This window comes from Xiphias gladius, chromosome 15, assembly GCF_016859285.1.
Source record: "Xiphias gladius isolate SHS-SW01 ecotype Sanya breed wild chromosome 15, ASM1685928v1, whole genome shotgun sequence".
NCBI lineage: Eukaryota > Metazoa > Chordata > Actinopteri > Istiophoriformes > Xiphiidae > Xiphias > Xiphias gladius.
This window is the reverse complement of record NC_053414.1, coordinates 20177838-20190276: the sequence shown is the minus strand read 5'-3', so window position 1 is coordinate 20190276 and position 12439 is coordinate 20177838. Positions and strand designations below refer to the sequence as shown.

Genomic DNA, 12439 nt, shown 5'->3' with positions numbered 1-12439 from the left:
GGACTCGCCCTCCTTCATCATCGGCTGTCCTCTGTGCATGGATTCTGTGTCTGTGCAGGCTGTTTTTTTTCATCTCATCTGACTGCCTGGTGCTCTTGGTCTCGCTGCTAATGTTATGTGCACAAGCAAGATTCAGTCATTTTTGACCATAGTAAGACTACTGTTTGCGTTTCAGTTTCATTAAGAATGTAAGAAGTAACAGAATCAAACTTGAATTAACGGTTTCTTTTAAGAGTTTTCTTGTGTTTTTCAGCACTAAAGTCTATAGTGTTAATTTATTAATTGATTAAAATACATTCTTTCAAAGCGAAAATATTCCCCGTTTCCATCTTAATAAATTTGAATTGCTACTTTTCCTGCTTTATATCCATGTTTATTTATTACCTTTGTGTTTTGGACTGTTTTACAAAACAAGCAATTTGAGGATGTATTCCTGGGCTCTGAAAAAATGTAATTTAATTTAAATTTTCTGACATTTTATAGACCAAATAATAAACTGACCAATCGAATAGCAAATTGCAGGATTGAAATAATAATGAAAACAGTAATTAATTGCAGCTTTACTTATTATCCTGATCATCATTAATGTCATTCTTATTCTTTTTTTTGCACAATTTCAGTGTCATACACTGATTTAGTTAAAAACAAAATGAAACAAAAACAAAAAAAAACATTGTCAGTGCGTTACATGAGCTCCATAAACCCTGATTGGAATCTCATAACAGTCAGATGATATGATCTACAATAATATTATTGTTCTATGATAATTATAGTCCCATAGGCTCATAGCAGGAGTGTAGTCATGTAGTCATGTCATATTCTCATTACATCAGAGTCTCTGAACTTCTAAATACTAAATCATCTCACCCACACTAGAGACTCACTTGTGACTCCTTCACATTCTCTGCTGCCTCTCAACGAACTGAAGTATAAACACATTTCATCATCATTTATAAAATTGTCAGCTCACCCAAACGGTTTTTTTCAATTGAATCCATGAAATTTGCCAGAGTTTATGCACCTCCCACCTCTCCCCGCCCGGTGTAATTATAAGCAAAGACTGTCCAAGTTCTACTGAGGTATTTAGTTACATCAAAACAGACTTACAATAAAGGATTGTGGTAATTACCCCAAGCTGACAAATGATACAAAGCATGAACTGTTTCTTTTGCCAATTAAAACATTTTTGAAAACTATATTTGGAAAGTTACAGATGAAGATTTTAAGGATGTGTGTCATTGTATTACATGCTCTCTCCCTCTCCCTCCTTCGTTCTCTCTCCCTCTCTGTTAATGAACTTACAGTTGCCACACACAGCTGTTTCCCTACATCAAACACCTTTATGTGCTGTCAGAGTCTTGCCCTGCCAAATTCTCTCAGGTTTACCACATCATAACTCAAGATAATTCAATGAAACTCAAACTGCAGAACTAATTTCTGTCCGCTCCTCAAGCCGCGTGAGCGCTGCACCGGAGTGACAGCAATTAAAGAAGTTTGGTTATTTATTGAATTCAAAGAGAGAAGCTTTTGCTGTGTGGCTTTTGGACGAGAATGAACGCTGCAGGAGCGCGGGCAGGTCGAGGAGCACAGGAGTTTGCTTTTATATGTGTAATACAATCCTCCCTGAAAGCACCTCATAGGAGGCCGCTAGGAGTAAAGGAGTGCAGCGGCTTATCCGCTGGAAAGTGAGCTCTGCCCGGTGGCTCCATTTACACGCTGAAATTTATAACTTCACCCCTCATTGAGTTGGAGTGTAAACACAGAATACGTTTCAAGCAGCTCTTGTTTGTATATTTAACTGTGTGAAGCCTCTGAATAAAACACAGTGTATTTGACATACAATTGCATGAGTTTAACTTGAAGAGGTGGCAGTGAGAATTAAAAAGACCAAGAGATGCAGCACCGTAGGTGGTCTTTCAACATTTCTGACATATAACTGAGGTAACAAATGTCACTCTACAGTGATAACTACATAGAGTTTAATCAGCTGTGTTACCCTCGTTTGTCACCCTGGTACTGATTTTAAAAGCCTGCCCTAAAAATTTATACACTAGTGATTTCCCCAAGACGCGTCTTGGTGTGGAGCGTACAGTATACTGAACAACAACAATAACCACATAAGAGGTCTACATAATGAATGCTGCTCTTGATTAATCCTCCTCGGAGGACCGTCTAAACTTAATAAAGTCAAGCTTGAGCAGGTTGGCATTGGTTCTGTGACTGATGGATTGAGTTCAGGCCTTCACATTTGAATCTCAACTTTAACCATCATATAATTACATTGGTCAGTGGGATGATGAGGAACATATTTTGAATACAGAGGAAAATTAGGCTTCGATTGAGGGATCGTCTGCTTCAATCAGAATAACATGCCAAAAAAACTCCTCCCCTCTGCCCGGCATATGTCTTCCATTGACACAGTAGGGGTTTTTTTTGTTTTTGTTTTTTTAATTGACCACATAAAAAATGCTTGGGATTTGAAAAATATAAATTCTTAATAATATAAACTTTTAGCTCTGGATTCCCTGGGTTCTTCTGGGTTTGCTGATATCTGTTTTCAATTAGAACAACACACATGTGCAGTGTTGTGCATCAAACATCATTCACAAAATAAGTTCCAATGTCCAACATTTTAGACGCTCCCTGTGGCCAAGAGCAGGTATGTTCGGACCATTGCAGCCTATTATTCTGATTACTAAAACACTAAACAACACATCATTTCGAAAGCTGTTTATGTATGTTGCAACAACTCAATAACACTGTCTCTGTCTCCAAAGATACTTTTGGAGGGGCAGAAACCAAATTATAATAGAATACAGACTCGAATAGCTTGGCTTTACTCCAAGGCCAACTTCTTATTGGCACAGAGCGCACAAACCAAACGGGGGGAGTGGGGTGCAGACTTCAAACACCGGCTTTATGGTAAACGATTGGCAGAGTTCAAAATTCTCACATTGTGCAATTTCAGACTCAAGCCCGACTGCCTGCCTTTGAATAAGCCTTCCACTCTCCCATTAACCAAGAACATTTTTCATTCTTTGTCCGGCACCAGGATCGTCTTAGTGTGCAAACATGGCAATTGCACAGGACCAATACTTCAGATTCAGATCTATGTTGTTGGGAGAAGACCAGCGGCTCCCTTATAGACGCACATCTACACTTGTTATCATAAACTTTTGTCAGTTATACTTGCTGGACATGTTGAGACAGAAAGGGCATCTTGCTCTCTTGTCCCCATATCTCCCTGAGCCATCTGGAGTAGCCATGAAGCAGAGCACAGAGCCACTTAGCCGATAAGTGGACACACACTTAAACCAGAAACTCTCGCTCACACCCCAAGTAAAACCTGTACTTTAGCCAGTAGGTGGGTCATCAAGTCAGAGAGTCAATCAATTTGTCATCTAACCGGACAGCAAGTCAGTCAGTCAGCCAGCCTGCAAGTCGATGAACAGGGCCAAATGTGGAGGATGAGTGGGAGGCGTCCCACCTGTAGACCATGTGCTGTGCACCTTGATTTACTGGCAGGCTTGAGGCTCTGAGCGATGGTTACGGGCAGATGCTCTTAAAGATATAACCTCATTTTCTGAAGCTCCAACCAGAAATGCACTTCGCCCCCCTTTGACTCAAACTCCCCTGACATACTCCTAAATTTACAGGCCTGACGACGTGCTGAACTGGCCTCCACGCTGTTTATTGGGCTTCCTGAGATTTAGTGTGCACGCGCGTGCGTGCGCGCATGTGTATGTATGTACGTATGTCTCTGTGTGTGTGTGTGCGTGTGTGTGCGTGCGCGTGCGTCCCACTGAGCTAGACACAACTAAGCAATTAAGGCTGTGACAGATTGGTCTGATAAAGGTGCTAATAGGTACACATGCTTTTAAGGAGGCTTTCTGAGTCTGATAAGAAGGGACAAGTAGCAGCACAAGTACTCACTCTCTCTCTCTCTCTCTCTCTCTCACACACACACACACCGATAAGAGATAAGAGTGGCAACAGAAGCTGAATCCCAGGAAACAGGCAATAGAGATAAAGGCGAGAGAGTGTGTGATAGAGTGGCAAGAGGAGGTGACCTGCTGAAATGCACAGCCTCATACGAAATTATGGACTTAACCCGGAGGACAGAGTTGTCTTGTTGTACTTCACTTGTCAAAATATCTCACAAAACAACAACTGTGTTTTTTCAAAAAGTCTGAGGTCAATCATAAAGAGAACAGATAGCGTATTACATTACCACTTAACAGCAGTCTTCTGCTCGAGGCTCGCTGTAATAGGGATCTCCCAGAGAGCTCGTCTCTCATACAGCCTGATTGAATAACAACCGCATCAATACTCTAGGTCAAAGTAAAGATAAAGAACATATGGCTTTATAACTGACACTGACAGCTTTTTTTTTTTTTTTTAAGTGAAACAAATACACCCAGAAACAATCACGTAATAACATCTGTTCCGGCAGTCACATTATACTATTTAACCCCTTCAATTAACATACAATAGAAACCTGTGCTTTTGATTGTGTGCATGAAGCTTCACTATCAATTAAAAGTTTAATCGGCATTTATGCATATTAAAGACTAAACTCAATGCAATGGGCTGAAATGAAGAGATTGTTCTGAAGCTATAATTTTGTACTTTGGGCTGAACAGTCTGTGTGGTGAAAAACAAAACAGGCCAAACCACTAAATACCACCACAAACCTCAAAGTACATAATTTAGCTATGCCTTTGAAGGCTTTCAGAGTGACAAGTGACACAACGCAGAAAAAAATCTTTAGGGAGGGGCAGCAAATGAACAGAGCCAACCCAACCCTGAGGCTGAAAGTCAGTATCACTGGCTTTCCATAGGAAATAAACAAAAAAAATATAACACTTACGGGATGAAGAACATAGTGGTGAGAGTTTGATGACAAACAGCGTTTTTGGCTTTGTAGGTTTTTCAAGTAAAGAAGTGAAAATGGCTGGTTTAAACTGTTCAGGATTTACTGTACGGACTGTGGTGAGGATTATTAATTCCACCACCTCTCCTTGCCAGAGTCACTACTATTTATATCCAGAAAGAGATGAAAAGAAACAACTCTCAGACAACTATTATTCAACACCGATTTAAAACCTGACAAGGGTTTGGCTCCGAAATAAGTTAAGGGCTTGGAAGGGGGTGAGCAATTGGAAAATGATTACATGCCTGAAGCATATGTGTTCGATAGACCCCCCAGTTTGGAGGAAGTGTGACAGACGTTTTTGGCTCACGTTCAAAGTTTGGCATTAATCAGAAACAGGCAATTAGGATTATCCTCCATTATTTTATCATTTGGTAAACATGCACAACTCTTTTCTCTTTACCTCACATACACAGCTGCAGGCCCGCAGTGCGCTTAAATACTGGCATATACACCAAGGCCAAGCAGCCACACTCACGTGCAAAGGCGCATGCAAACACATACAGACACATTTGTGATTCAACATTATGCTGATACTGTATTTTAGCAGCTTTTAATAATGGTAGATGCGATGGCTACATGCTAATTAGCTAATTAGCCGACAGTGCCAAAATGTCAAGAAGTGTCTGGAACTTAGAGGATGTGTTGCTCTTTCATGACACCACACTCGCTGGAAAATGAGCGTTATGGTGTTGAACTTGAGTAAGTTTTGTCTGTCCGTGCACGCCTCCACCTGTCTCTCACCACCCTATTATTGTTGCCACCACTGCTGTTGTTGCTGCTGTGTACCCACCTGCACTCTCTTTAGATATTATATATTTGTATCTCCCCACATGTGTGTGTGTGTGTGTGTGTGTGTGTGTGTGTGTGTGTGTGTGTGTGTGTGTGTGTGTGTCTGACCACTCACTGTGCCTCTCTTTCTTCCTTTGTTTCCTCACAGCATGTGATTGCCATCCAGTGGGTGCTGCTGGCAAAACCTGTAACCAAACCACAGGACAATGTCCCTGTAAAGACGGCGTGACTGGTATCACGTGCAACCGCTGTGCTAAAGGCTACCAGCAGAGCCGCTCGCCCATTGCCCCCTGCATAAGTACGTGGAACCAGTCTTTACCATATCTTCCTCACTGTAGGACAATATGGCCTGGCCCCAGGTCTATTGCACACAGCTGAAAGGAAGGGGCACACCTGACTCTACAATCTGTGATATACACACGTCCATGTTCAAATCACGCACAGTTAAACCAACGCATAATACAGAACGCTACACACCAAAACACACAGCAGACATTCCTACACTGCTTAAATCCTCTCATCCTTTTCTTCAGACAAGTGGTCCGAGTCCGAGTGTTGGTTTTCTGACCAGTAAATCTGCTAGCTTAAATAAACACACCATTAAACCGAACCTCAGGGTTATGGCTGCACAGCCCTCCTGGCTTGTTGGTTTCCATAAATCTGAGTGAAAATCCAAAGCTGTTAACACCAGCATCCCCAAGCCCCAAAGTGTTTTAGATAAAAGTGCAGAAAGATTTGGGTTGACTGATAAAATCAGTCTTGTTCTCAGTATCCGCTGTCCATCTATAAACCAAAACATGCCCTTGTGGTTAAAGCTGCAAAAGTATAGAAATGCCTAAGGTAAGGCCTGTACAGAAAGATTTAAAGGCTTAAAGCCCCATAGCCAATTACAACTCATGGACATCGATGGCCTCTTTTATTTCAAACAACATGTTTTTATTTGGGGCTCTTGCCATTATAATAAGATAGCAGGAAGTAAATTCTTGTGAGAAATAAATCTCTACATGGATATATATGGTTGAGGTCCAATAAAGGAGTAAATTAAATCAACTTATCAGATATCTTTGATTCTTGGGAATGTTAAGTTAAAGCTAAGGTGTCACACATGCAGTGATCGCTGTAAAATGGAAATGAAGTCCCTGTCTGATGATCACTGTGCAATCTAGTTTGATCTGCAACAGCCCTCTGTTAGATTCAGCGATAGTGCTTGCCAAGTTTAATTTTAATAGAGAGTCATATTATATCTTTGTGTATAACTTCCGGCGCTGTCAGCCATAAATCTACACAAGGCTCATTATCTAAACTGGCACGCATGGTGACTGAATACTGACGGAAGACTGCTGATCAACAACGGCATCAGCAAAGGGACCTCCGGGCTTTAAGCGCCATTGTTTTGGCAGTAATTGTTTTTCTTGTCATTATGTAGACCAATTCGTCATGGGAGAAGTCCTCAATACGTCCACAAGTCAACAAAAGGCGTGCACATCACTCAGCAGATTCTGATTTATGGCGCACAACACACATACTTATATGTTGTGTACGTTCAGAAAGTAGGAAGCAGGTTTCCTCAATCCCAGCTGAGAAAATCAGATTTTACTTGATCAAAGGACTTGATTCTTTCTTTCTTCCCTCATACACAAACTCTTCACCTTTGCACAGCTGAAACCACCACTGCTGTGCACCTCTTCCCTCAGTGTGTCGACCTCTTTCTTTGCATGTTTCTTTGATACATCTCTGTGGTTTTGCCTTTTGTCCTCGCCCCCCCCCCTTGCTGCTCTATACAGACTTTTTGATGAGCCCCTCTCTCCCTCCTGCCCACAATAACAAAAAAAGCATTATGTGTGTTTTATACCTTCTGTTGCCATCCTGCTCTTTGGAGATAAGAGGGCCGTTCTTCATGCATGGTTTCCCTGAGTGTCAACTTCCTACCCACTCGAATACAACTGAGTGTGAAGGAGGGCTGAGAGAATCAAGTCTTTGGACATCAGAACTGCCAGCAGCTGTGTTGTAGTTTACCACTGCATCGGGGTGCAAGGGAGGAGGATGAAACAGAGAAATAACAACTGAATTACAAAAAGCCGTTGAAAGTGATGAGAAACATTTATTATGAATCAAATTAACAATACTCAAATATGAATGTTTTGGAAGTTAAACTCCGTTAAGGCACAGGACAGGATCCAACTGAGACTCTAGTTCCTGGTGTTGAATGAGCCAGTAGGTAGATGATGGAACATTTTCAATTAATAAAATTTTTTTTTTTTTTTAAATTCCTCTATCAGACAGATGACAGTAGAGAGATAAAACAAAATCAGAGTGCAGAGAGATGGGGTATGACACACAACAAAGGTCCCCGACTAGAAGTTGTGATTCATGGCCAGTGCCTGAATCCTTGGGTCACCCCTATCAAACACCCAACACCCAACTGACTTGTGGAATGACGGAAGAAAGTTTATTCACAGCTGCAAACTTGTTGCCTTTCATCGAAATTTGCTGTTTTAAAAAGAAAATACAGTGATGATCCAAAAGGGAATTAGAGCAGGAAACTGCCTGATGTTTTGTGAAGGAACGGATTTCAGTTGCTGTAACTTGAAATGTTGCTGTTTAACTGAGCTTCAGTAATGTATCCTTGTCTGAAGTGAGCTTAGTAACTACTATAGCTTCGTTTGGCTCAGCAGCAGCAGCAGCGACACACTGAAAGCGTTCAGCCCGATTCTTAGAATTGTCACCTATTCCATCCCTTTGGAGTCTGCAGGCCTGTCATTGGTTAGTGTCTGAGGTAGAGGCTTGAAATTTATGGAAAAAAAAGTATTTGAGCAATAGATGAATAAAAGTGGAAATGTTAAGGGAAATAGTACTTCTTAATCAACTTCACGAAAGCTAAAAATACATATTTTTGCACCTTGACCCCCAGGTTATACAAAGGATTGCAGTGCCTTTTTCAAGGCTTTCTTAGCATACAAGGCCTTTACTTGAGACTGTAGAGAGTTGTTCAGTGTCTTGACCCCTATGCCATCAGGACACCCTGCACTACCATTATAATTTAATCAATCAGATATATCATAGTGTGAGTAAAGAAGTAAAAATGACTCAACACTCTCTGTCAGTAAGGTATTTAGTAAATTTGCAGCCTACCATTAACCATAACAATTGTGCAGTTACACTTAAAGCTTGTCTGTTGAAAAAAAAACAAAACACAGCACTTTGAACAACTCATGGCCCTAACACTGACATATTCCTCCCTTATTAAATATCCTCTTTCACATACTGTGCCAACGTGCATGCACACAAAGACCAAAACATGTGAAATGTTATGTGCCAATAATAATGAGACTGATCTTTCTTTGTCTTTATGTTTTTCTCTGGGAGTAGAGATTCCAGTTGCACCTCTTACAACCCCGTCCAGCAGCACAGAGGAGCCATCAGGTGAGTACAGTTGGGAGTTTTATATTTTTTCTAAACGTGCTACACATCCACACAAACACATTATGCCTTTAGGAAAGGATGATGTGAATATTGTGGAAGTATATAAATGGATATGGGATTTTCCGAAAGTTCCATGCCAAGTATAAAAAACAGACTGCAGGATAAATTGGATCCCTCTTGCCTTCCCCCTCCTTATTAGGGCTTCATGAATATTAAAACCATTAGCAGCAACCCTGGGATGTGCCTTCTTTAATCTCTCACACTTTCACAATTAATCAGTCTAACTGCGGCATAGTGGGGTGTTGGTCTTGCGTACGGCACTGGGGGCTGGCAGTTTCTGTGATTTGATGATATTTCATCTCTCCAGACTCCCTCTCTCTCAGTCTGATGCAGTGAAGTGAGAGAGGGACTGATTGCGGGAACTGGATCCTACATTGTGGCGTAGGATTCTGGTTTTTTTTCATCTATTCACCAGATGATTTTACTGTCTTATCCTTAAGGATGGGATATGACATCAGGATTAGTGGTGGTACATCAGATACTAGAGCTGGATGTTATGACCTAAAATCTGTATAAAGATAAATTGTCAGAATGTGTTCAGCAATGCCAAATGTACTTGTTATTTAATATGTCAGTGCATGGCCCAACCCACTTCTGATTTTTTTTAAGTGATTCATGCAATATGACCGCTTAAAGATTATGGACTGGAATGTGAGCTTACTGATTGGTTGAATTTCTGGTGATATGTTAGTGGTTGTGGGAGATATTTTCATAATATAAGAGTAAGAGATTCATAATGCTGGTAATTCAATATGTGATTTAATATTATAATGGATTAACTCCTTAATTTATTCAAATACAGTTGGACGGTTCCTGGCATAAATTCTACAAATGTGAAACACAAATGCATGTATCTTGTTTTTAGAGTACTGAACAGACATACTTGTGCAGACCCTGTTGCAATACATTCCGTCTTTGTCCTCATAGTGGAAAAAGTTGAGTCATCTGGCTCGCAGCGTGTTTGCTCTGTCTCAGCCATGAAGTTGCAGGAGGCCCAAGGTGTATGCATATGTGTGCATGAGTGTGTGTAAGATGCTCCTGCAGCTGTTGTTGGACCCTTCGAGGTCCCCAGCCTTCCCTGGACAGCTTCGATTGACAGCACAGTCAGGATATCGCTGGTCCCCAACCCTCCTCCACCTTTTCTCTTTTCTCTTTCAGTCTCTTTTCGCCCTCCTCCACCTCCTTCGTCTCCCTCTGTTTCACGCTTTGTCTTCATATAACACTGTGGGTGGTGCCGAGCTGGAATATCTGGAGTTTCTCTAGGCCCCCTTGTCAGGAATCTGTCCACTTTTGGAGTGTAGGAAATTTTCTTCACCTCATTGAGGGATTACTGGAAAAGTGAGAGAGGGAACCGTATTACTTTATCAGCTTAAATAAATTCACAAAGTTGATCTGCATACTTATTGCTTTTCCGTTTTAGCATTCCAATAGTGAAAAGTAAAAAAAATGCTTTATGGAGATTTGAAATCTTGTTTGCCTGTAGCTACATATTGTTTAAAAAATCTTCCTCTTATAATCCAATTGACTAAATCATGTTATTGAACAAATGTAAACACCTGAAGGAAACCATGTAATGACTTGGACCATGAAGGTACAGATAATCTAATCATAGTTGAGAGTACTCGGACTCCCCTCTCATATGTGTAATGGGCATGGGGCTGTTTGGCCCAGAGAGGTTGAAATCAAGCAGATTGCAGGTTGGAGCACCTTGATGGACGTCTTGCGTTGGTCATGTCAGAATCGTGAGTAGCCTAGGGTCCCACTGGACCACCCGGGCTTGAGCCCCAGAGGATGCATTCATTACACTCTGAGCCTCCTCAGAAGGTCGTAGAGCAAAGGTTCCTCTTCTCGCCCTGGTATTCAAACAGCTATGATATCACCCAATATGTGATGGCAAACAGATGTGATGATTGTATCATAGTATTAAACAACATTTCCTACCTCACACCAGCAATATTACCTGCGTGAATATATGTTATTATTTAAATTTTTAGAATCATTAAAGCATTATTAGTTTAATCATTATTATAAGTAGTAGTAGTAGCAGCAGGAGGAAGAGTAGTACAGCCATTTAAATTTCAGTTTCAGAGTACTTTTCAGCTTTACATGAAACAAAAATACACAAGGCAATACAGCAATAAATAATTTCACGAAAAAAATAAACATGTTTTGGTAATACATTTTACACAAGGGAAATGAGGAAGAAAAGAATGAGGAGATGATAGACTAAGGGGAAGAAGAAAACAGTATGGAGGGAAAACAAGTGGAAGAAGATGATGAGGAAATGAGGAAGGATTCAGGGATCAGTTAAGAAACGTTGAAAGTAAATTTGGAGATAAATGTGAAAAAGGGAAATCAGCGTGTGTTCATGAGTGTGTGTGTGTGTGTGTGTGATACTAGAGAGTGTTGGGCTGACAGCTGTGAGGCAGGTGTCTCGTTGCGCCTCAGTCAAAAAAAGGGAGGGGGGGCGGGGCGTTTTTTTGTAGGGTGGTGAATGGAGAGTGTGAGGGAAAATGGAGTGGATATTAATTTGTCTCCTGCAGCAGGGTTCTCCCCCTTTCGACCACACGGAGGGCTGGAATGCATGGAGAATACCTCCGATGGTGTGGCCCAGACAAAACACACATTGTGCTGGTAGGTCACGGATGGTGTGAGTCGCCACTCCCACGGGTCGTGACAGAGACGTCTGCACAGCAACGAAATGTGGAGGAGATTAACCGCTGATGACCTGTGATGGCCGCCCGGGCCTGTCAGGATACACAGGATGTGAAAGTAACTAATGATGATGAGGAGAAGGAGAATTGGAGTGACGATGATGAGGCTCATAAGGGTAACAAGGCTCAGTTATATGTGTGTGTGTGTGTGTGTGTGTGTGTTGTCTGAGGCTGGAAGTGATCACAATCTATGGCGGACCCCTCCTTAGATTTTTTGGACATGAGTCTTGCTTCACACACCCTGTTCAGTACTTACCGACTCCACCGCACTTTACAGTCATGTCAGCATGGGATCTTATTACGCTGCTTAATTGTACAGGAGAGTGAGAGAAGAAGTAATGGTAGAGGACATATTTTACAATAAGCAGGGCCAAAAATAGAACAGCACAATATCAAATTCTCATTATCAGCATAAAACTTTTGCATGGAATTTACATCTTAATAACATGCAAACCTTGGCAGGGTTATTTCCTCTCTCCGTGTCTGAGCTCTGGGTGATAACCAACAGGATTCCCCG

General features: G+C 41.3%; 1 protein-coding gene across 2 annotated transcripts in view; it reads left to right on the top strand.

Moving 5' to 3' along the window:
* Positions 1-12439, top strand: part of ntn1a (netrin 1a) — a 63039-nt gene that overhangs the window by 37358 nt on the left and 13242 nt on the right. Inside the window, exons 4-5 of one of the 2 annotated variants that reach the window (XM_040146635.1) lie at positions 5874-6023; positions 9095-9148. In XM_040146635.1, the coding sequence (XP_040002569.1) occupies positions 5874-6023; positions 9095-9148 (204 nt within the window). The remainder of the gene's footprint in view (positions 1-5873; positions 6024-9094; positions 9149-12439) is intronic. The other variant, XM_040146636.1, reaches the window with a different exon arrangement.